The 24,932-nt window shown below is 49.7% G+C and overlaps 1 protein-coding gene across 8 annotated transcripts in view; it reads left to right on the forward strand.

Moving 5' to 3' along the window:
- Positions 1-24,932, forward strand: part of NDST1 (N-deacetylase and N-sulfotransferase 1) — a 74,315-nt gene that overhangs the window by 23,177 nt on the left and 26,206 nt on the right. For 6 of the 8 annotated variants that reach the window (XM_081231438.1, XM_081231433.1, XM_081231432.1 and 3 more), the window contains exons 2-4: positions 7,103-8,011; positions 14,313-14,807; positions 17,896-17,983. In XM_081231438.1, the coding sequence (XP_081087564.1) occupies positions 7,499-8,011; positions 14,313-14,807; positions 17,896-17,983 (1,096 nt within the window). In that variant the 5' untranslated portion in view covers positions 7,103-7,498. Of the gene's footprint in view, positions 1-585; positions 843-1,276; positions 2,553-7,102; positions 8,012-14,312; positions 14,808-17,895; positions 17,984-24,932 lie in introns of those variants that run through there. The other 2 variants (XM_081231437.1, XM_081231435.1) reach the window with 2 other exon arrangements.

Here is a 24,932-nt window from a genome sequence, read left to right on the forward strand (position 1 = left end):
ACATCTGGCAGCATAAATCCGGCACTGCATGGTGGGGTATGGAGCAGGAGAGCTCATCTAGGACTTCTGAAATCCACAGCTGGCAGAGTCCAGCTCTCGGCTGAGGCTGGCCTTGGAGGAGGACATGCAGGGTTTTAGTGGGTAAGAAAATGGGCCAAGGCAGGTGGGGGTGGGGCAGGCCTGGCAACGCCCCCTGAGGGGGTCCTTTTCTCTCTCTGGGCCTCAGTGTCCCCATGTGCTCACCACAAGATGAACTGTATACTCTGTAACCCTGAGACCCTTGAGCCAGACTTCTGACAGTCCCTTGGTGGCAGCCATGGACTCTGGGGTGACTGATGGGCGGCATCTTAGCCCCCAGCTGGGCGGTACTGCGGGGCTATGGGGGATGGGGTGTGCAGCAGATTACAGTAGAGGAAGGGATTTGCTTCTGGTCTCGGCCTCCCAAGGGTGTAATTGCGCTGGAGGAACTCCTGCACAGCTGGGAAGCAAATGTGGAGGATTTTCTTTGCTGTACGTGGTGGGTGGGGCAGGCTAGGGCGGGGTAGCTGGTGGAGCAGCGTGGCTGTGGGGTATGGCTGGGTAATGGGTGGTGGCGTGACTGTGCTGGGGGTGTGACAGGATGGGAGGGGCCAAGTCAGCTCTGGGGAGTGGCCCTGGGACTGCATGTGGGGCTACCAGTGCCCAGCCCGGCAGCCACTCCTCCTCCCCGAGGCCGGGTGCCCATTCACATAATTTTGAGCCTGCTGTGGGCCTCTCCCTGCACTCCTCTCAGCTCCCCGCCCCATACTCGTGCCTGTGACCCAGATGCCCGTGATGACACCATTTGAACATCTCGGCACCATGTGAGTTTGCCTGTCCATTCGTGTGCCTGTGATGGGGGAGGGACTAGGGGGCATGGTCAGGAGTGACCCAGGCAGGGTGAGCATGGGCTGGGTGAGCATGCGGGGCTCTGGGGACCTGCTCCATTCACCCGGCAGCAGCATCACACCAGATAAAACCTTGGAGCCCAAAGGCCTGCATCTTCAGTGCCCAGTGCCAGGCTTGGTACCTGGCGGTGCTCAGGTTACAGAATGAGGGAACAGGGAATGGATCCGCTGCTTGTTCCCGACTTCCAGTGTGCTCCCAAGCCTGACATCTCTTCCTCTTTCTGGATCCACTATCAATTTGATATGTGGCCTTGGGTCAGTTCCTTCCTGAGCCTCAGTTTCCAACTCCATTAAATGGATAATCATTTTGTTAGCCTGTATCACTATGTGCCAGGCACTGAGCAGTTTTACACATATCATCTCTCTTAGTCTTGGCAACAGCCCTGCAAGATAGATAAGTAGTATAAACCCTATTTTATACTTGGGGAAATGGAGACTCAGAGAGGTCAAAAGATTTGCTCAAAGGTCACAGGCTGGTAAATAATGGAGGCGAGATTCAAGACCATGCAAGCTGGCTCCAGTCTGAGCCTTTAACAGAGATTCTAGCAGCCACTGCATCACTGCCCCTCAGACGGTTGGGGTGAAACAGCATGATGCATTTGGCCCTTCACAGGAGGCCTGCTGCACGTGTTAGGCAGCAAGTACATGGGAGTTGGGTTGTTAAGTGCATTTTACCATAAAAGGCACAGGGAGCTCTTGGTCTCATTCCTGGAGCCCACCTGTCTATCTATGGCAGAGCTGGACCTCCTCCCCAGTCCTGCTCTCTAGACAGCTTGGTCTCCGAGAAGTCCCTTGTACCTCTGCCTCCTTTTCCTTTGGGTCCTAGAGAGGATTGTGGGGGCACCAGAGCATTTTGGAGTGAGGGGTGGGGTTGTGAGTGACTTTCAACTCCAGAGCAGTGGCCACAGTTACCGTGGTATTTCCCGAAAGTGCAGTGTTGCCATGGCATCTCCATGACAACCAGAGCATCTCATTCATTATCCCCAGCACCTTGGCAGGGAAAGCTAGGCCTAGGGCTGGGAGAGCACAGTGGAAGCCTGGCTGAGGGCTGGAGGCCTTGGTAGCTGAGGCCCCCTCATGCTCTCCCCTGTCCCTGCCAAGATTCCCCTATGGGCTCTGGATCCATCACCATTTCATGGGGTCTGGGTTCAAATTTCAGCTCTGTCACTGACTAGCTGTATGGTTTTGGGCAAGTGACTTAACATCTCTGAGCCTTATTTTGTGCAACTGTAAATGTGAATAATGACAGTACTAGTTGAAAGGATTAATTGAGATAAAGTATGTAAAAGTGCTTAGCACAGTGCCTGGCTCAGGGTAAATGCAGTTAAAAATAACAATGATGATAATTATAATGGTATTATTGCTATTATTTTTATTATAGAAACACCTGGGCTTCATGGAGGACTGAAAGTCACTTCACCTTGGGCCTCAGTCTCCTTATCTGTAAACTGGGAATAATAACAGCTGCTCATCATTTATATCCTGAATATTCAGTAAGGACCATTGCTGGGAAAAGTGATGGGAGCTTCCACAATGAATCAGACTTGTCCCTGCCCTTTGGGGCACCCAGGCATGTGGGGAAGGCCTCTGTGTGCCAGGTACCAGGCAGGGCCTGCCCATGCACAGGTCAGTATATCCTGGTCCTGCCCCGTGATCTGCAGGTTCAAGTCACAGAGCCGTGTGTAGAAACGCCCCAAGTCTGCTCTGCATGGACCACACACTCAGGTGTGCTCAGGGGCTGGGCAGGAAGCCAAATGAGAGAGGGAGGTTGGTTATGGGACTGTGTTAACCCATCTGAGGCCGGCGCTTTATAGCGTCAGCTGATGGTGGCCAGTGGGCATGTGTCACCAAAATGTGCTCTTTTTATATTTCATTCTTTTATGTTTTTTGGTGTTTTTTTGGCCGTGCTGTGCTGCATGCGGGAGCTTTTTTCCCCCCGACCAGGGATGGAACCCATGCCCCTGCAGTGGAAGCTCGGAGTCTTAACCACTGGACTGCCAGGGAAGTCCCTAAAATGTACTCTTTTTAAAGAAGTCGGAAGTTCTGACTTTTATCTGACATCTCCTGATTTTAAGATGTTGATAGCTAATCTCAAAGAAAAATGCTGTCAAGGAACAAGAATGTTGCATCCTGTTTTAGCTTGAGGGTCCTGGTTTTCAACTTCCATGCTATAGCTTAGGGATGGGGTGGGAGCCTAAGGAATGGGACATGGGGGCGAGAAACGGGGTGGTGGGTGGAGATGACTTCAGAGAGGTGATGACATTGGAACTGGGGTCTTGAAGGATGAGTAAGTGTCCCAAGGGGTAGGAGGAGGCATTCCAAGCAATGGGAACTTCATTAGCAAAGGCTTAGATGCATGACCAAGATTGGTGACTGGTTGGGCGAGGCTGGAATTTAGGAAAACGGCTGGTGATGTCGGCAAGGCCCAGACAGGCCCAGGGCTGGAGGGAGGTGTTGAGGCCTCGGCCCCCCAGCTGTCCTTGAGGCCTGGGTGGCTGCAGAGGGGTTAGAAACCCCCAGTTTACCATCCCTTGAGCCACAGGGGTGCAGGAATTCAGGCGGGCATGGAGGGCCTTGAATGGCTGGTGCCAGGCCTTTGAGGGGTTGCAGTGGGGCCAGTGCTGGAGGCCCCCGTTGCCAGCTCACTGGTGGTGAGCACTTTGCCAGGGTATTCGGCCTTCTCTGGGGACGGGGGCTAGTTGGCCCACTCTCTTTCTCCCTTTGCCCTCTCTCGGGCCTGGGCTTTGCATGGCCTTCTCCCTAGCCTGCTGGCCTCTATCTGGCCTCTGTTCATCCATCCAGCTCCCGGACAAGACACGGCTTCTCAAAATGGGGATTTGGGATTTCAAGGGCTGTTAGAGACTTGAGAGAGAGAGAGAGAGCACGGAACTTGATGGTGCTTTGTGCGCTCAGGTGTTACGCACATTGTGAGTATGTTAAATAGGCAACAGGAGTGCATGAAAACAGGGGCTGACCCTTGCTCAGCACTGTGTGCCAGGCATGGCACCTCCTATGTATCCACTCATTTAATTTTCACAACTTTGAGAAGTATGTCAGGTTTTCGCATTTTACAGATTAGGAAGCTGGGGGCACTGAGAAGTTAAATAACTTGCCCAAGATTACAAAATTACTGGGTGGTAGGGCTTGGGTTTGAACGAAGCTGCCTGGCTCTAGTCTGCCCCATATAATCCTTAGGCTCTACTAACTAGGGCTTTAGGTCCATGGATGGGGTTGGGGACACGGGGACTCTGAAATTGTTAAAACATTTTCTACCATATGTGCATATTTTTTTTTTTTTTTTTTTTTTTTCTTTTTGCGGTATGCGGGCCTCTCACTCTTGTGGCCTCTTCCGTTGCAGAGCACAGGCTCCGGATGCGCAGGCCCAGCGGCCATGGCTCACGGGCCCAGCCGCTCCGCGGCATATGGGATCCTCCCAGACCGGGGCACGAACCCGTATCCCCTGCATCGGCAGGCGGACTCTCAACCACTGCGCCACCAGGGAGGCCCATATGTGCATATTTTTTATGGAGAAATGTTGTCAGATTCACACAGGGATCTGTGACCCCGAGATGCCTGAGACTGCTGGTTGTGTCGTCATTAGCACACATGTTGAAAGGCTGTTAATGCAACAGACCGAAGGCCAGAGACCGCAGTGCCCAGGCCTGCAGGGGATGTGGGGTTAGGTGGCCCGAGTTGGCAGGTGCCCCCAGGCAGCAGGCAGGGCACCTTCAAGGCAGCTCTGCCTTCCCACACACTGTGCTCCTGCCCTGGCCCCGGGCCAAGGGGTGGGGCTCGCTGTGGCTGCAGGAAAGTCAGGAAGCCTGACCCTTCTGGCCCTGCTCTCAGCTGGAATTGCAGGGACTCCCTGGAAAGCTCCGCCTGCTGCCTTATCTCCAAGCTGTGTATGTGTCCCTCACTGTTCCTACCCCTGGTCAACCCTTACTTGGTCTTCTGGCCAGTTCAGCTACCACTTCTTCCAAGAAGCCTTCCGTGGTCCGCCCCCTTCCTCCTGCAGGGGGATTAAGTGCCCCTCAGTTCTCTCAAATACCCTCCCTTCCCCTGTCACACTCCCTGCATTGTAGGTGCTTGTTTTCTTGGCTGCCCCAGCTTCCCTGTGTTGCTGGCACATAGTAGAGACTGAATTGTAGAATATCAGAGGTGGAAGAGCCCCCAGACACCATCTGGCCCAGGCCCCTCTCTAACAGGCAAGAAGCCCAGAAAGGGGCAGGGTGTGCCTGGGGTCACACAGCACATTATGGCAGAACTGGGAGCAGACCCGATGTCCAAGACATGTCCTCATTTCACACCCCTGCCTCTTGCTTCTGAGCACATCTTTTAAAAACATTTGTTTTCTTATATTCACAAAAATAATAAATGATTATTGTAGAAAATTTAGGAAACAAAGGCAAATAAAAATCGGAGATAATTGTTACCATTTTTGTTTTGTTTTTTGGATTAGTACCAGTTTCTGGCTTATGCATAAAATTTTTCACAAAAATATGACCATGCATACGGTCTTATAAATGTTTTCCACTTTAGCAATATATATAGTAATTATATTTCTTTCTTTTTTTTTTTTTTAACTTTTGGCTGCATTGGGTCTTCGTTGCTCTGTGCAGGCTTTCTCTGGTTGCGGTGAGCGGGGGCTACTCTTCTTTGCGGTGCGTGGGCTTCTCGTTGCAGTGGCTTCTCTTGTTGCGGAGCGTGGGCTCTAGGCGTGCAGGCTTCAGTAGCTGTGGCGCACGGGCTTAGTTGCTCCGCGCGGCATGTGGGATCTTCCTGGACCAGGGCTCGAACCCATGTCCCCTGCATTGGCAGGCGGATTCTTAACCACTGCGCCACCAGGGAAGTCCTGGTAATTATATTTCTATGTCAGTAAATGTCCTCCTTCAACATATTATAAATGGCTGCCTGGGATTCCATCATATGCTTGCATTATAATTGCTAAAGACAGCCCCCTATGGTTGGTCATTTGCTATTATAAACAACATCCTTTGCTGTTATAAACAGTACTGGGATTCGTATTCTTGTGGGGAAATCTTGACACACTTCTGCAATTACTCCCTCTAGGATAAGTTCCTAGGAGTACAATTGTAGGGTCTCTGGTATACTGTATCCACGCTAAGCACACCATATAGTCTTGGGCCGGGAGGGATTTTGAAGATCTTCCCCCCCACCCCGACTCTGGGTCTGAGGCTCACGTTCCCTCCCTGGCAGCAGCCCAGTCCCTCACACCTTCTGTCCTTGTCCCCATCTCCCATCTCCAGGGGAGCTCTTCTGCCAGCTTTCAGCAGCTGCCTCCACTCACGTTAAAGGGAGACTGGAGGGCCGTGGTATGGGGGGGCGCTGTTTGGGTGAGGATGTTGGGCCACTTGGGATCCTCACGTTGGGGGGTTCAGTCGCCTGCTGTCCTGTGCCACTGTGGGCAGGTACCCTGAGGATGAGAGATGCCTGTTGCATTAAGGGGCAGATACTGACAGCTGCGATTTCTTGAGTGTTGCTTATGCCGGGCTCCTCTGACAGGTTTACTCACTTATCCCTTGGCCCCAACCCGATGCTGCAGGGGTGGTGCTTTCCAGATGAGACCACTGGTGTTTGAGAGGGGCTCCTAGCACAGCCAAGCTGCTGATGCCTCACAGCCCTGCGTTTGAATCCTAGCCTGAGCCTTAGTCTTTTCGTCTGTCAGATGGGGCTGCTGGGTGCATTCAGAGAAATGGGTGGGGAAGCACGTGAGTAAGTGAGGGGAAGATGGTGAGAACGTGGTGTTGGGTCGTGATTTAGAATTCCACCTCTAGCTCCTAGGCCTTGCAAATGTTTATTGTCTTACTTTGTCCTTCCTGCTTCTGGAGTTTTCTTGGTTTAGTCTTGGACTGATCATTATGATAAATAGCAACTATCATTGTAGACATCATTTGCTAGGTACTGCCCAGTGTGATTTATACACATTAGTGGATGTAATCTCCCAGCCTCTTGTGAGGCAGGTACTGTTGTCAACAAATGGGGAGGCTGAGGCTCAGAGAAATTGATAAGCTTGCCCCAAATCATGAACTCAGGTTGGGTAGCGGTCGTTGAATCTGGGCCCACCGCGAGGTCAGGACCTGTGGGTCCACAGTCAGCGGACCCCCGGAGCCCACACTCTGACATTCCACCTTCTGACTCTCCTCCTCTCTCCACAGCCTTAGCCCCGGGGGCCCCACCGAGCGAGCGGCATGCGGCACCCCCAGGCATGCCCAGCATCCTTCAGCCCACTGTCCAGCCCCCCCAGGAGGTCCTAACGCCCTGGGGCACTTCTGCTGTGCACAGGACCACGTGGGGGTTTGCCATGGTGACATAAAGGGGCGTGGAGGAAGGAAGGAGCGTAACCAGCCGCAGACTGCACCTCTGGCTGGGAGGAAGGGCCGGGGCCCGGATCCTCCACTGCCACTGCCACTGCCACTGCCCACTTGGGGCCTTGCTCGCTGAGTCTCTGTGAACTTGTTGGTCGGTGGACAACTTGGGAGTCTTCTCCTGCGTGGGGCCTTGGGGCAGCCAGGGTGGCCGGGCCCCCGGTGGCCGAGGTCTCGGGGGCCAGGATGCCTGCCCTGGCGCGCCTCCGCAGGCTGTGTCGGCACATGTCCCCGCAGGCTGTACTTTTCCTGCTGTTCGCCTTCTGCCTGTTCAGCGTTTTTGTCTCGGCCTACTACCTATATGGCTGGAAGCGGGGCCTGGAGCCCTCGGTGGACGCCCCCGAGCCTGACTGTGGGGACCCGCCGCCCGTGGCCCCCAGCCGCCTGCTGCCACTCAAGCCCATACAGGTGGCCGCCCCTTCCCGCACGGACCCGTTGGTGCTGGTGTTCGTGGAGAGCCTCTACTCCCAGCTGGGCCAGGAGGTGGTGGCCATCCTGGAGTCCAGCCGCTTCAAATACCGCACAGAGATTGCACCGGGCAAGGGTGACATGCCCACACTCACCGAGAAGGGCCGCGGCCGCTTCGCCCTCATCATCTATGAGAACATCCTCAAGTACGTCAACCTGGATGCCTGGAACCGGGAGCTGCTGGACAAGTATTGCGTGGCCTACGGCGTGGGCATCATCGGCTTCTTCAAGGTACGTGGGGAGCGGGTCCCCGAGCTGTGGAGAGCTCCAGCTGAGTTGGATTCTTATCCCCACACTTGCTAACTGGGTGTCTGACTCTCCTCACCTGTAAAATGGGTCTAACGGTAACGCTTCCTCCTAGGTTGTCACGAAAGGTAAGTGGGTGAGTGTAGGTAAGGCACTTGGAGCGCCTGGTGTCTAGTAGGTACTTTTTAAGTATTAGCTTTCATTGAGAGCACACGACAGGGGCATTGCCTTCCATGCATGGGACCCGGCACACAGCAGGCGTGTGCCTAAGGGAGGCCCCAGGGATGGGTGCAAGGGAGGAGAGCATATGCTCTGCTGGGTCCCTCAGAACCTTTCATGGCAGTCCTCCCAATGGATGAGGCATGTCCCTGTTTTGCAGATGGGCAAACCAAGGCTCAGGAGGATTAAGTTAGGTCACAGGAGGTCATGTAGCCAGTAAGTGGGAGAGCCAGGGTCTGAACCCAGTCTTAGACAGCTGGGGGCTCTGTGTCCTGTGCCCTTTCCTCTTGGCTGTGGAGGGGGTGTGGAGTCTATGTACCTCTTGAACCAGAGCCATTTTGCATTGGAAGAAAGAGGAGAAAGAAATCCCAGCAGACAGGTGAGCTGCTCTGGGCTCCGCGGGGTACCCAGAGCAACTGCTAGGACCACAGTCCTTGCTGAAAGTGTCATGAAGAAGCTGTCCTTGGGGAGGAGGTTGTGAACAGCTGGATGGGGGATCCAGAGGCTCTGGTCAGAGAACTCTGACGCGCAAGTTGGGTGGTTGGGACTGTAGTTGGGTGCTCGGGGGTGTTTGTTCCATCATTCAGCAAATACTTACTGAGTGCTTAACATGTTCCAGGTCCTTCGCTAGGCACTGGGGACACAGTGGTTATTGAAGTATGCAAAGTCCCAGCTGTGGTGCTGTGGACATTTCAGTGCAGTGGGTGGGGTGGGTGACTAGACAGTGAACAAATAAACATACCATGTGACAGGTGGTGATAAGTACAGAAAAAAAAAGAAAGCGGGGAAGGGCACGTGGGTGATGGATATGGGCAGTTGGTGCTGGTTTTGATAGAATGCGTTACCAGTGATGTCATCTTTGATAAAGTGACCAGAAGGGAGTGAGAGGAGCCCGTGGCTCTCTGTGCAAAGGGCCTTCCAGGCAGAGGGAGTGGTAAACACACGGGTCCCAAGGCCGGCTCTTGCTTGGCGTGAGTGGGGAGAGGAGCAGGAGATGGGTCAGAAGTGGGCCGTGTCCACCGATGGCTGCTCGTTCGTCCCCAGGCGTTGGCGGCACAGCCTTGCCCTGGACCCGTGCTCCGTGCTGGGAGGAGCCTGGTCTAGCTGAGGGTTTCTCACGGCTGTGTTCTTTCATGCACTAATGGATCGGGTTGCTCTGCCACTAAAACAGGTTTTGTGGGCCAAGAAATTGAAGGCCCTTAGAAGTCCTGCAGTAGAGCAACCTGGTGAGATTTGTTCCCCAGCTGGCTTAATGACAAAACCCTTTATTTCATGGCTCACTGTCTGGGAAACGCTGGCCCGGTTTATGGCTGGGCAGTGGCATAGCGTCAGACAGCTTCATTGTCTGTCTCCCTTTGCTCCTGGACTCTGTTCCCTTTCCTGCCATGAACTTCATTAGGTTTGATTCAGAGCCCCAGGCCTGAAAAACATCACAATGGCTGACACTTGCCGAGTGCTCACCCAGCGCCACGCACGTCCTACGTGCTTTATGTGAATGAACACATTTGACCCTCATAAACCATCCTCCAAGCCAGGTGGATGTCATCTGATTTAAGAGAGAAGGAAACTGAGGCAAAGAGGGATGAAGCAATGTGCCCACACTCACACCTCTAATAAGCACAGACCTAGGATTTGAACCCAGGTGGTCTGGCTCCAGAGGCTTTATTCCTACACTGTGGGATGAGTCCAGGAACTTCAAATACCATTTATGCTATTTAGTAGAATTTGCATCAGAGGCCACAACTGTGCACAGAGCTCCCACAGTCTGTGGGGACCACGCAGTGGGCTGTGGTCATTGGGCCCAGTCGGTACAACATAGCTTGGATCCTATCAGGCCCCAGTTCCTTGCTCTACAGAAGGTGAACACGAGGCCCAAGGAGGGGCAGGGAGGTGCCCAGAGTCTCCCTGTGGGGTCAGTGGCAATTCCAGGTCTCCATGCTCTTCCTACCCTGCTGTGTAAGACAAGACCCCTCCTTGGTTTTGATCAGGGACCTGTGACTTTCTGCTCTAACGGGAGCCATCTGGTGGTCAAGCTGCATCCTTCTGCTCTTCTGCAAGGCCTGCTTCAATGCTGTGCATCGGGCTTGGGACTCCAGGGATCTGGAGACACTCACTTTCCAATGCCCGCTGGCACTGGATTCCCAGGTCAGTGGGAGAGCAGGGGCTGAAAAGTCCAGACTCTGGTTCAACTCGTTCTGTCACTTAGAGGCAGAGTGACCTTGGGCAGGATATTCAACCCATCTGTGAAGTGGGGGTCAATCACAGCACCACCTCACTGTGCCATGTTGCAGATAGGACAGTGGAGGGGAAGCACTGGCACAGTGCCTGGTACCCAGAGCCCCCCAGTAAACGGAAGCTGGATGCCTTGTCATCTCACCTCAGCACACACAGCTGGTGGTAGCTCTTTATCTGTCTTGTGGCTTGGCCAACATGTGCCCCTGAGGACCCTGAGGGTGGGAGCGGGTCTTCATCAGTAGCCCCATTTCCTGCCTCAGCCTTGCAGCTCCAGGTGCCCCGGGGTTGAGCACATCCTGGTAGAGCCCTGACAAGGGCCACTGATGCTTGATTGCACACTTGCTACATGCCAGACCCTGAGCTCATTGCTTTGCAGGCCTTATCGTATGTAATTCTCCAGCTACCCTGTGAAGTGGGCACTTTATTTTCAGGTGAGGAATCAAGGCTCAAAAAGTTATGTGGCCCTCTAGACCGACACAGCTAATAAGTCAGAGCCAAGATTCGACCACCACGCTCAGCCCCTCTAAGCCAACCACGGGTGAGCGCGTCGGAGCAAACTGACCTATGGGTGTGGGACGTGAGGCCCTGAGAGGTAGCACCTTGGGGACCCCAAGGTTCCCAAGGTCATGCAGCCAGTTACTACCTAAGTCTGTACTAGGTCTCCCATTCCCTGATCAGGGCTCTTCCTTCCTCTGCCTGATGACCCCACTGGAAGATTTGGTGTCTCCTGCGTGGGTCCCCAGCGCTGAAGAACAGGAGGGATTCCCCTCCCACGGGCCGAGGCCCGCAGTGGGGGTCAGTCTCTGCGATGCTTAGGCTTACTCTCCATTCCCTTCCCCAGATGGTTGCTTTCACTGCAGACTGGGGTGGACAGTCGGCAACTTGGCTTTCTCCCTTCCTTGATGCCTCCCAGCTGGGCAGCTGGCTGAGCTGCCAGCGCCTGGCAGTCAGCTCAGAATCGGGGCTTTGAAATGGGATCCCTCAGGGCCTGTGATCCAGTGTGGCCTCCTAGGCCACAGCAGGTGATGGACAGGGCCTGAAATGTCGCTGGCCCCCACCGCCTTTGTCCCCAGTGCTGGCTTAGTGGTCTTGGGGAGCCGGGGGCTGGGGGAGGGGCCTCTCAGTTTGGGGCTGTCAACACCAGAGGCTGGCTCAGGGCAGGGTGGGAGTTGGCAGGTACTCCTGGTGTGTGGAGAGTCAAACGCAGGCCCCGTATCTTGGTTTACGAAGGCAAGGGCCCTGCAGAGCCTTCGTGGGAATTAGAAAAAAGCACTTCTGCGTGAAGGTTATTACTAAAAGGCACCCCGGGCAGATGTCGCTCTACTTGAGGCCCAGGGCTCAGCCCTCAGCTGAGTGTCCTTGTTCAGCGCTCATGTGGTGAGCTCTCCAGGGTGGCCTTGTGTACCACTCTGCCTGCCTCTCCAACCTCATTTGCTGCCCTTTGTCCACTCTTGATTCATCCCACCCCACTCATTCTTCACACAGTGGCCAGATGGATCTTTTTAACATGCAAATTGGAACCTGTCATCCCTCTGTTCAGAACCCTTTGATGGAGTCTTTGATGGCTTCCCACTGCCACTTCAAGCCTTTAGGGTCCCGCAGGTCTGGTCCCAGCTGACCTTTCTGCCTCATCTCCTCTCCTCCCTCTTGATCACTCTGCTGGCCTCTTGATATTCCTTGACTGTGCTGAGCTCTCTCCAACCTCAGGGCCTTTGCACTTGCTGTTCTTTGAACTTGGCTCCCGCCTCTCCCCTACTTGATGCTTACTCAGTCCCTTTCTCCAGGAAGCCTCTCTTGAGCCAGCTGACGATGCCCAGTTATCTGCTCTTCTAGGACTATGAACCTCCTCTGTGTAGCATGTGTCACATTGACGTTTACGTATATTTCTGCTATTTTGATTACTCTCTCTCTTCTCTGCTCACCTTTACAGTTCACAAGGGCAGGAGCCATGTCTGTTTTTCTCACTGTATCCCTGTTACTTAACACAGTGCCTGGCTTAGTGAATAATTGTGGGATAAACAAATGAAACCCGTAATGAAAAGCTGTCATGTGCCAGGTATTTGGGATCTGTCTGTTCTTCTTTCTTTTTAAAAATCCAGTTACTCATCCAATATGCGTTTGCTCCCACTGGGTGTCAAGCCTGTGCTGGCCCAGGGATCCAAGGTGGAAGTGACATAGTACTTGCCCTTGAGAAGGTGCAGACTGGTGAGGGAGACTCTGAACAGATAGTGCAGCAGCCAAGGTGAGAAGTGCTACAGCTGAGGCTTTAATGTCCCAGGGAGGCCAATGAAGAGAAGAGGGTAGATGCATGTTTTTTTTCTTCCTTCCTCCCTCCCTTCCTTCCTTCCTTCCTTCCTTGCTGCGTTGGGTCTTCGTTGCTGCATGTGAGCTTTCTCTAGTTGCGGCGGGTGGGGGCTAATCTGCATTGCGATGCGCGGGCTTCTCATTGCCGTGGCTTCTCTTGTTGCAGAGCATAGGCTCTAGGTGCTCGAGCTTCAGTAGTTGTGGCATGCGGGCTCTAGAGCGCAGGCTCGGTAGTTGTGGTGCACGGGCTTAGTTGCTCCGCGGCATGTGGGATCTTCCCGGACCAGGGCTCAAACCTGTGTCCCCTGCATTGGCAGGTGGATTCTTAACCACTGTGCCACCAGGGAAGTCCTGATGCATGGGGTTTTGAAGGATGAGCAGTTTGTCAGGCCAAGAAGACCAAAAGGCGTTGGCACAGGGACAAGGACAAATTGTACTGTATCCAGAGGCAGGTGGCTGGGAGGGTGAGGGATAAGGAGCAGGGGCTGAGTCTAGGGAAGAGGAAAAGGGGGTGCCGTGGGTTCTGCCTGCAGGTTCCCAGAACTGGCAGCAGCGGGTCCTGGGAGGAGAGAGAGGCACAGGGAGCTGGGCTCCTCTGGGGCGTGGCCTTGGGTGTGCTGGGGGCACATGGGGGTTGGGAGCACTGTGGGCAGAGTGTCTGCTCCTGCACTCCCAGAAGTTACCTCCTCTTTGATCTCTTCTCTGTTGGCATCTGCCCAGGATTTCTCCTGAAGAAAGGACTGTGACAAAAGCCAGCTTGGAAACCCCAGGCAGGGGAGCCTGGTGGTCAGGTGTGTGGGCTCAGGGGTCAGCCATCTGGCTGTGAGGTGTGGCTCGTCCTGACCACAGTGCAACTCAGGGCAGCACCGCCCTCAGAGCCTGGGTGTCCTCGTCTGTGAAGCGGGGATGACAGAGGAACCCTCCTCCTGAGGCTGATGTGAGGACTGAATGAGCAATGGGCGATGCCGCTGGCCCTGTTCTAAGCACTTTGAGGGAGTCAGCGCTCAACCTCCTCCATCACCCCTTGAGGGATTTACCATTCTTGGCCATGTTTTATACCAGAGGAAACCGAGGCGTGGGGAGGTTACCTGACTTGCCCAAGGCCACGCAGTCTGGTGGCAGAATCCGTGCTCTCCACTGCTAGACTTTCCTGTGTGTGATTTTGGACAAGTTACTTAGCCTTTCTGAGCCTAGTCTCCTTGTCTGTATAATGGGAATGGCAGTGATGCCTCCGTCGTGGGGTCACTGTGAGGATTACGGCACCCCTTCATGTAGAGTGCACGAGCTTGGTTCCTGGCTTTGGTGAGCACGGCATGTGTGTTAGCTGGTATATTACGATGACAGGCAGAGCGGGGTTTGCGCCGCTAGGTCAGCACAGGATCAGGAATGTGACGAGCCCTCTGTGAATGTTACTGAGTACTGTTGACATGACTGTTATGAGTCCACAACTGATACTCCGTGGTCCCTTGGGGCTGTGGTTCTGACGGCTCTCTTCCACCCCCTCCACCCCCCCTCCGCCCGGCTGCAGGCCAACGAGAACAGCCTGCTGAGCGCGCAGCTCAAAGGTTTCCCCCTGTTCCTGCACTCCAACCTGGGCCTGAAGGACTGCAGCATCAACCCCAAGTCCCCGCTGCTGTACGTGACACGGCCCAGCGAGGTGGAGAAGGGCGTGCTGCCTGGCGAGGACTGGACCGTATTCCAGTCGAACCACTCCACCTACGAGCCTGTGCTCCTGGCCAAGACGCGGTCGTCCGAGTCCATCCCGCACCTGGGCGCGGATGCCGGCCTTCACGCCGCGCTGCATGCCACTGTGGTCCAGGACCTGGGCCTCCACGACGGAATCCAGCGCGTGCTGTTCGGCAACAACCTCAACTTCTGGCTGCACAAGCTTGTCTTCGTCGACGCCGTGGCCTTCCTCACAGGCAAGCGCCTCTCACTGCCTCTGGACCGCTACATCCTGGTGGACATTGATGACATCTTTGTGGGCAAGGAGGGCACGCGCATGAAGGTGGAGGATGTGAAGGTATGGCTGGGGGCGCCAGACCATGTAGGGTGGGCCTCGCCACCTTCAGACCTTACTGTCTCCGTCGTGGCTTTGCTGTCTGCACCTCCCCTGTGCTGTCAGTCCCCCTCCCTTGGCCACTTGGTTTTATTGTCTCATCAGAAGCAAGTGCCATTTAAAATTATTTGAAGTATTGAATATACAGGAATTTTGCATCTGCTTGTATGGAGCTCAAGAATATAACTATGGAGAGGTGGTAGCTGTGCAGAGAGTACCTACCTCTTAATCCAGACATGATTTTTAACTCTCAAAAATGTTTGTGTCAGTACCAAAGCTCCTACAAAACTCATAAAACAAGAATTAGAGTGTGAATCATATACAAGGCATACTTTAACTGCGGTCTGTGTAGATAGTGAAAGGCATGTGTTTAATTCAAAAAATGTTTACCAAACTAAACTAACTGTATGTAAAAGCATTTTGCAAACCATGAAATCTTACACATGTATCACTATAAAAGAGAAGCCTGCAAATTAAGACCATTTTCATCTACTCACTACTTTACTCAGAGTTGTATGCAAAAGGAACAACATCACTAGTGTAAATGGGGAAATCAGTATCAGTTGCCATAAATAGAGGGCAACCATAACAAGAGATCCAATGAAAACGAAACAGGGGATTAAATTCTAGCGAAGTACTGCTGCCTACTGATGACCTGTCCTCTCTTATACGAGATTAGTGAGAGTTAGAAACGTATTAGCACCAAACAAGACTTCTTTTTGACGATAGGAGGAGGATTGAAAAAGAGACTTAATTAAGAGGAATGCTTTCCTCTGTGTGGGTACTGTGTTGGGATTGGCCGTGGGTCCTGGAAGGAAGGCCCTGGGCTGGGGCGGGGTGCGGGGTCCATCGTCCTCCTGCCTTGGTCTAGAGTGAACTCTCTGCTCCTCCATACACCTCCAGGGGAGAGCAGAGCAAGATGCTGTTGAGGCTCAGGCACTGTCGGGGGAGTCAAGACCTGGGTTCCAGTCCCAATCTGCCCCTAACTGACTGGGTGACTTGGGCTGGTCCCTTCCCCTGTCTGAGCCTCAGTGGTGAAATGACAAGATGGGGTGGATGGGAAGGACCTGGATGGCTGGGGTGAGGGGGCACGTGCAGATGCCAGGCTCTGAGCCCTCCCTGCTCTACCTCCGGGACAGAGCAGTGTTGCTTTGATCTGCTTTACCCATTGCGTTTCCTCCTGAGATTTCACTTCCTCGGGGGCTCCCCTATTGAAAGAAAGTTTTGAGACGACTCCTGTTGAGCCTTCCAGCTCTGAGGCTTCATGCAATGCCACGACCCACCTCTAGCAAAGTAGATTACTCTGTTTTCTCCTTAGGGCGTTCTTCAGGTGGCCCAGCCTTGCTGTCTCCTGCTGTAACCTAGGTCTTTGCTTCCTGTCCAGGATGAGTCCTTGAGACTGGTCCAGGGTCGACCTCATGAGGAAATCAGGCTGCCAGGCTCACTGTGTCTCCTGTGAACCCTGGGCTTGCCCTTCTTGGTTCTTATTTTCCCCATTATTGGAATGAGAGGAATGCTAGCAGTTTGGAGCCTTTTCTGTAGAAGAATACCAAAAGGGATGCCCTCTTCAGTGTACTTAGCTCAGTGCAGACTGTAGAGCTCTATGCCAGCCAGGTCCCATTTGCTTTAAACATCCTTTTGAGTCAGAAGGGACAGGTTTTTTTTTTTTTTCTTTAATCCCAAGGACTGGCTACAACTGAGCTTTTCTTGCAGAGACTTGAATATTGCCTCATTAACTTGTACAGTATGGGCTGTACAGTGCAACTTAAATGATACCAACAGCAGTGCTCATTCAAGGCTTGGCAAGTGCCAGGCTCTGTGCTCAGCCCTTTCTGTGCATTGCATCATCTGATCCTCACAGCAGCTCTGTGAGGTGGGTATTGTTTTAAATCCCATTTTACAGAGGTGGACACTAAGACTTAGAGAGGTGAAGTAACTGGCCCAAGGCCACACAGCTAGAGCATGGATGTCCACCAGGTAGTGCATGGCCTTGGTAAGATGCCGGTGGTGGCCCCAAGGAGGGCCAGGACTTTTTGTTTGCAGAGTGTTGTGATAGTGGGCTCTTCTTATAGGTTTCCTAGCAGCCTTGTGCGTCATACCTGGTAGGGATTTTTTTGAGTCCTGACTCCAGAGGACAACTGTATGTTTGTTTCACAAGTGTCAGCATCCCTTCATTGACTTGCAAAGCACTGGGTGCACTGTGCACGGAAACACTGCATTGCTGGGCACACAGTACATCTCTGGAAAAGTCGTGGTCCTTTGACATCATCTTTGCAGTCACCAACGAGGTGAAATCCCCCACATTGGACAGATGAAGACATGAGGCTCACAGTGGCAGTGACCACAGACATGATAATGGCACTATTTTTCATCACTTACCAAAATGCCAGGCCGTTTTACATGCAGTATCTCATTTAATCCTCCCAAGAGCCCCATGAGGGAGCTATTATTATCCCTATTTCACACCTGGGGAAACTGGGGCCTGGAGAAGTTGCATAGCTTCCTCAAGGGCATGGCAGAACCAGGCTAGAGTCTATGTCTTGTCTTGCCAGAGGCCTGGTGGAGGTGGCAGCACAGGGCTGGCTTCATGGGTAATGGGACCTGTATAGTCACACAGGGCCCCATGCTTGGAGGGGGCCCATTCAGGATAATGCTCTGCTATTTCCTTCTTGACTTTTTTTTTTTTGCGGTACGCGGGCCTCTCACTGCTGTGGCCTCTCCCGTCGCGGAGCACAGGCTCCAGACGCGCAGGCTCAGCGGCCATGGCTCACGGGCCCAGCCGCTCCATGGCACGCGGGACCCTCCCGGACCGGGGCACACACCTGTGTCCCCTGCATCGGCAGGCGGACTCTCAACCACTGCGCCACCAGGGAAGCCCCCTTCTTGACATTTTTAACAATCTTTGAGCAAGGGTCCCTATTTTCATTTTTCTATGGGCCCTGCCAACTTTGTAGTTGGTCCTGCAGGAGCAGGACCCTTCTGGACCCTTATGGGAGGAGCGGGGAACTTCTGGCTTCCCCTCACCCCTTTCTCCCCACTCTGCCTATCCTAGGCCCTATTTGATACGCAGAACGAACTACGGACACACATCCCAAACTTCACTTTCAACCTGGGCTACTCAGGGAAATTCTTCCACACAGGTAAGTGGGCCTGGCTCTGCCCCCACTAGCAACTTCCAGGGGCCCTCAACATCCAGACCCTCGGAGTGCTATGCCATGGGGTCAGCAGGTGGGCGGATGGGCCCACTTAGGGCCACTTTGACCTCTGTGGCCTCTCCCAGAGCCAGACAGCCCACAGAGCAGTCGCAGCCCCAGGCAGAGGGCATTTGGAGACAGCAGTGACACACGATGGCCCCCACTCATCTGTCCCCGGGCCTCAGGCTCTGCTGTTCAGGGGGTGGGCATCTTCTCCCTCTTGTCTCCCTCTCACCACCACCTTTTAATATTCTTTGTACTACTTCAGCCTTAGAAAGAAATTGGTTGAATTTTACAGAAATATATAGCAGAGAAAATGAAAATGCCCTATAAATGTACCCACCCCAGAGATGAGCACTGTCACAAGTTTTTCTTTTTTTTTTTTTTAATTTTATTGGAGTATAGTTAATTTACAATGTTGTGTTAGTTTCAGGTGTACAGCAGAGTCATTCAGTTATACATATATTTATTCTTTTCTGGATTCTTTCCTCACATAGGTTATCACAGAATTTTTATTTTTTTTTTGGCTGTGCTGCCTGGCTTGTGGGATCTTAGTTCCCTGACCAGGGATTGAACCCAGTCCCTCAGCAGTGAAAGTGTGGAGTCCTAAACACTGCACCACCAGGGAATTCCCCCATCACAGACTATTGAGTAGAGTTCTCTGTGCTATTCAGTAGGTCCTTGTTGGTTATCTGTTTTTTTTTTTTTTTGCGGTACACGGGCCTCTCACTGTTGTGGCCTCTCCCGTTGCGGAGCACAGGCTCCAGACACGCAGGCTCAGCGGCCATGGCTCATAGGCCTAGCCGCTCTGCGGCATGTGGGATCTTCCCGGACCGGGGCACGAACCCATGTCCCCTGCATCGGCAGGCGGACTCTCAACCACTGCGCCACCAGGGAAGCCCTGGTTATCTATTTTATACATGGTAGTGTATGTTATTCCCAAGCTCCTGATTTATCCCTGCCCACCATGTTTCCCCTTAGGTAAACATAAGTTAGGTAACCATAAGTTAGGTAACCATTTTTGATATCTGTTAAGTCTGTTTCTGTTTTGTAAATAAGTTCATTTGTATCATTTTTTAAAAAATTAGCTTCCACATATGAGTGATATGATATTTGCCTTTCTTGTCTGGCTTGGTTAGTATGATAATCTCTAGGTCCATCCATGTTGCTGCAAATGGCATTATTTCATTCTTTTTTATGGCTGTGTAATATTCCATTGTATATATGTACCACATCTTTTTTACCCATTTGTCTGTTGACGGACATTTAGGTGGCTTCCGTGTCTTGGCTATTGTAAATAGTGCTGCAGTGAACATTGGGGTGCATGTATCTTTTCAAATTATGGTTTTCTCTGGATATATGCCCAGGACTGGGATTGCTGGATCATATGGTAGTTCTGTTTTCAGCTCTTTTTTTTTTTTTTTTGTGGTATGCGTGCCTCTCACCGTTGTGGCCTCTCCCGCTGCGGAGCACAGGCTCCGGACGCACAGGCTCAGCAGCCACGGCCCACGGGCCCAGCCGCTCCGCAGCATGTGGGATCTTCCCAGACCAGGGCACAAACCCGTGACCCCTGCATTGGCAGGCGGACTCTCAACCACTGTGCCACCAGGGAAGCCCTATTTTTAGTTTTTTAAGGAACCTCCGTACTGTTTTCCATAGTGGTTGTAGCAATTTACATTCCCACCAACAGTATAGGAGGGTTCCCTTTTCTCTGCACCCTCTCCAGCATTTATTATTTGTAGACTTTTTTTTGGTTGCACTGCGTGGCATGTGGGATCTTGGTTCCCTGATCAGAAATTGAATCCACATCCCCTGCATTGGAAGCATGGAGTCTTAACCGCTGGATCCCCAGGGAAGTCCCTGTTTGTAGACTTTTTGATGACAGCCATTCTGACCAGTGTGAGGTGATACCTTATTGTAGTTTTTTGGGGGTTTTTTTGTTTTTTGTTTTTTGCAGTACGCAGGCCTCTCACTGTTGTGGCCTCTCCCGTTGCGGAGCACAGCCTCCAGACGCACAGGCTCAGCGGCCATGGCTCATGGGCCCAGCCGCTCCGTGGCATGTGGGATCTTCCCGGACCAGGGCACAAACCTGTGTCCCCTGCATCGGCAGGCGGACTCTCAACCACTGTGCCACCAGGGAAGCCCTCACTGTAGTTTTGATTTGCATTTCTCAACTAATTAGTGATGTTGAGCATCTTTTCAAGTGCTTTTTGGCTTTCTGTATATCTTCTTTGGAAAAATGTCTATTTAAATTTTCTGCCCATTTTTTGATTGAGTGGTTTGTTTTTTTCACATAGAGCTGCCTGAGCTGTTTTATGTATTTTGGAGATTAATCCCTTGTCAGTCACTTCCTTTGCAAATATTTTCTCCCATTCTGTGGGTTGTCTTTTCATTTTGTTTATAGTTTCTTTTGCTGTGCAGAGCTTTTAAGTTTAATTAGGTCACATTTGTTTATTTTTGTTTTTATTTTCATTACTCTAGGAGGTGGATCAGAAAAGATATTGCTCTGATTTATGTCAAAGAGTGTTCTGCCTATGTTTTCCTCTTAGAGTTCTATAGTATCTGGCCTTACATTATTTGATCCATTTTGAGTTTATTTTTGTGTATGGTGTTAAGGAGTGTTCTAATTTCATTTTTTAACATGTAGCTATCCAGTTTTCCCAGCACCACTTATTGAAGAGACTGTCTTTTCTCCATTATATATTCTTATCTCTTTTGTTATAGATTAATTGACCATAGATGCATGGGTTTACTTCTGGGCTTTCTGTCCTGTTCCATTGATCTATATTTCTGTTTTTGTACCAGTAGCATACTGTTTTGATTACTGTAGCTTTGTAGTATAGCCTGAAGTCAGGGAGCTTGATGCCTCCAGCCCCATTTTTCTTTCTGAGGATTGCTTTGGCTATTTAGGGTCTTCTGTTTTTCCATACAAATTTTAAAAAATTTTGTTCTAGTTCTGTGAAAAATGCCATTGGTAGTTTGATAGGGATTGCATTGAATCTGTAGATTGCCTTGGGTAGTATAGTCATTTTGACAATATTGATTCTTCCAGTCCAAGAACATGGTATATCTTCCCATCTGTTTGTGTCATTTTCAATTTCTTTCATCAGCGTCTTATAGTTTTCAGAGTACAGGTCTTTTGTCTCCTTAGGTACTTTTATTCCTAGGTATTTTATTCTTTTTGATGCGGTGGTAAATGGGATTGTTTCCTTAATATCTCTTGCTTTTTTTTTTATTTTTGGCCACGCCATGTGGCATGTGGGATCTTAGTTCCCTGACCAGGGATTGAACCTGTGCCCCCTGCATTGGAAGCATGGAGTCTTAACCACTGGACTGCCAGGGAAGTCCCATTAATTCTCTTTCTCATCTTTTGTTGTTAGTGTGTAGTAATGTAAGAGATTTCTCTGTATTAATTTTGTATCCTGCAACTTTACCAAATTCACTAATTAGCTCTAGTAGTTTTTTGGTGGCATCTTTAGGATTCACTATGTATAGTATAATGTCATCTTCAAACAGTGACAGGTTTACTTCTTCTTTTCCAATTTGGATTCCTTTTATTTCTTTTTCTTCTCTAATTGCCATAGCTAGGACTTTGAAAACCATGTTGAATAAAAGTGGTGATGGTGGACATCCTTGCCTTGTTCCTGATCTTACAGGGAATGCTTTCAGCTTTTCACCATTGAGAATGATGTTAGCTGTGGGTTTGTCATATATGGCCTTTATTATGTTGGGGTAAGTTCCCTCTATGCCTACTTTCTTGAGAGTTTTTATCATAAATAGGTGTTGAATTTTGTCAAAACCTTTTTCTGCATCTATTGAGATGATTGTATGATTTTTATTCTTCAGTTTATTAATGTGGTGTATCACATTGATTTGCAGATACTGAAGAATCCTTGCATCCCTGGGATAAATCCCTCTTGATCATGGTGTGTGATCCTTTTAATCTGTTGCTGGATTCGATTTGCTAGTATTCTGTTGAGTATTTTTGCATCTATGTTCATCAGTGATATTGGCCTTTAATTTTCTTTTTTTGTGGTATCATTGCCATGTGTTGGTATCAGGGTGATGGTGACCTCATAGAATGAGCTTGGGAGTATTCCTTCCTGTGTAATTTTTTGGAAGAGTTTCAGAAGGATAGGTGTTAACTCTTCTCTAAATGTTTGATAGAATTCACCTGTGAAGCCATCTGGTCATGGACTTTGGTTGGGAGTTTTTTAATCACTGTTTCAATTTCAGTACTTGTGATTGGTATGTTCATATTTTCTATTTCTTCTTGGTTCAGTCTTGGAAAGTTGTAGCTTTTTAAGAATTTGTCCATTTCTTCTAGGTTGTCCATTTTATTGGCCCATAGTTGCCTGTAGCATTGTCTTACGATCCTTTGTATTTCTGTGGTGTCCAGTGTAACTTATCCTTTTTCATTTCTAATTTTATTGATTTGAATTCTCTCCCTTTTTTTCCTGATGAGTATGGCAAAAGGTTTATCAATTTTGCTTATCTTTTTAAGGAACCAGCTTTTAGTTTCATCGATCTTTTCTATGGTTTTCTTTGTCTCTATTTCATTTATTTCTGCTCTGACCTTTATGGTTTCTTTTCTTCTACTAACTTTGGGTTTTCTTTGTTCTTCTTTCTCTAGTTGCTTTAGGTGTAAGGTTAGGTTGTTTATTAGCCTATTAATCTCTGAATAACCTTTATTCAGAGATTTTTCTTGTTTCCTGAGGTAAGATTGTATTGCTGTAAACGTCCCTCTTAGAACAGCTTTTGCTGCATCCCATAGGTTTTGGACTGTTGTATTTTCATTGTCACTTGTCTCTAGGTATTTTTTGATTTCCTCTTTGACTTATTCAGTGATCTGTTGGTTGTTTAGTAACATATTGTTTAGCCTCCATTGTGTTTGTGTTTTTTACAGTTTTTATTCCTGTTATGAATTTCTGATCTCATAGCGTTGTGGTCAGAAAAGATGCTTGATATGATTTCAATTTTCTTAAATTTACCAAGGCTTGATTTGTGGCCCAAGATGTGATCTGTCCTGGAGAATGTTCCATGTGCACTTGAGAAGAAAGTGTATTCTGCTGCTTTCAGATGGAATGTCCTATAAATATCAGTTAAGTTCATCTGGTCTAAGGCTTGTGTTTCCTTGTAGATTTTCCATCTGGATGATCTGTCCATTGGTGTTAGTGGGGTGTTAAGTCCCCTACTATTATTGTGTTACTGTTCATTTCCCCTTTTATGGCTGTTAGCATTTGCCTTATGTATTGAGGTGCTCCTATGTTGGGTGCATAAATATTTACACTTGTTATAACTTCTTCTTGGATTGATCCCTTGATCATTATGTAGTGTCTTTCCTTGTCTCTTGTAAGAGTCTTTATTTTAAAGTCTATTTTGTTTGATATGAGTATTGGTACTCCAGCTTTCTTTTGATTTGCATTTGCATGGAATATCTTTTTCTGTCCCCTCGCTTTCAGCCTGTCTGTGTCCCTGTGTCTGAAGTGGGTCTCTTGTAGATGACATATATATGGGTCTTGTTTTTGTATCCATTCAGTGAGCCCATGTCTTTTGGTTGAAGCATTTAATCCATTTAGTTTAAGGTAATTATTGAAATGTATGTTCCTATTGCCATTTTGTTAATTGTTTTGGACTTGTTTTTGGAGGTCTTTTTTTCTTCCCTTCCTCTTTTGTTCTCTTCTCTCGTGATTTGATGTCTATCTTCAGTATTGTGTTTGGATTGCTTTTTCTTTTTGTGTGTGTGTGTCTATTGTAGACTTTTGGTTTGAAGTTCCCATGAGGTTTTGATATAGCAGTCTATATATGTACAAGATTGTTTTAAGTTGCTGGTCTCTTAATTTCCAATGCATTTTCAATATCCTGCATTTGTACTCTCCTCTTCTCACGATTGCTAGTTTTGATATCATATTTGTGTGTGGATGATTTCCTACCTTTACTTTATGATGCCTTTACTGGTGAGTTTTCCTATTTGTAATTCTCTTGATTCTAGTTGTGGCCTTTTCTTTTCTGCCTAGAAAAGTTCCTTTAGGATTTGTTCTAAGGCTAGTTTGGTGGTGCTGAATTCGCTTCGCTTTTACTCGTCTGTAAAGCTTTGATTTCTCCATCAAATCTGAATGAGAGCCTTGCTGGGTATTCTTGGTTGTAGGTTTTTCCCTTTTATCACTTTAAATATATCATGCCACTCCCTTCTGGCCTGCAGAGTTTCTGCTGAAAAATCAGCCGATAACCTTTTGGGGATTCCCTTGTATGTTATTTGTTGCTTTTTCCCTTGTTGCTTTTAATATTTTTTCTTTGTCTTTAATTTTTGTCAGTTTGATTAATATGTGTCTCAGCATGTTTCTCCTTGGGTTTATCTTGTATTGGGCTCTCCGCATTTCCTGGACTTGAGTGACTGTTTCCTTCTCCTGTTAGGGAAGTTTTCTGCTATAATATCTTCATATATTTTCTCAGGCTCTTTCTCTCTCTTCTCCTTCTGGGACCCCTATAATGCAAATGTTGGTGCATTTAATGTTGTTCCAGAGGCCTCTGAGACTGTCCTCATTTCTTTTCATTCTTTTTTCTTTATTCTGTTCTGTGGCAGTGATTTCCACCATTCTGTCTTCCAGCTCACTTATTCATTCTTCTGCCTCAGTTATTCTGCTGTGGATTCCTTCTAGTGTATTTTTCATTCCAGTTATTGTACTCTTCATCTCTGTTTGTTCTTTAAATCTCTAGCTCTTTGTTAAACATCTCTTGTATCTTCACAATCTGTGCTTCTATTCTTTTTCCAAGATCTTGGATCATCTTTACTATCATTACTCTAAATTCTTCTTCAGGTAGGTTGCCTGTCTCCATTTGATTTATTTGTTCTTGTGGGTTTTTATCTTGTTCCTTCATCTGGAATGAGTTTATT

Source organism: Mesoplodon bidens (assembly GCF_964165515.1).
Source record: "Mesoplodon bidens genome assembly, chromosome: 4".
Taxonomy (NCBI): domain Eukaryota; kingdom Metazoa; phylum Chordata; class Mammalia; order Artiodactyla; family Ziphiidae; genus Mesoplodon; species Mesoplodon bidens.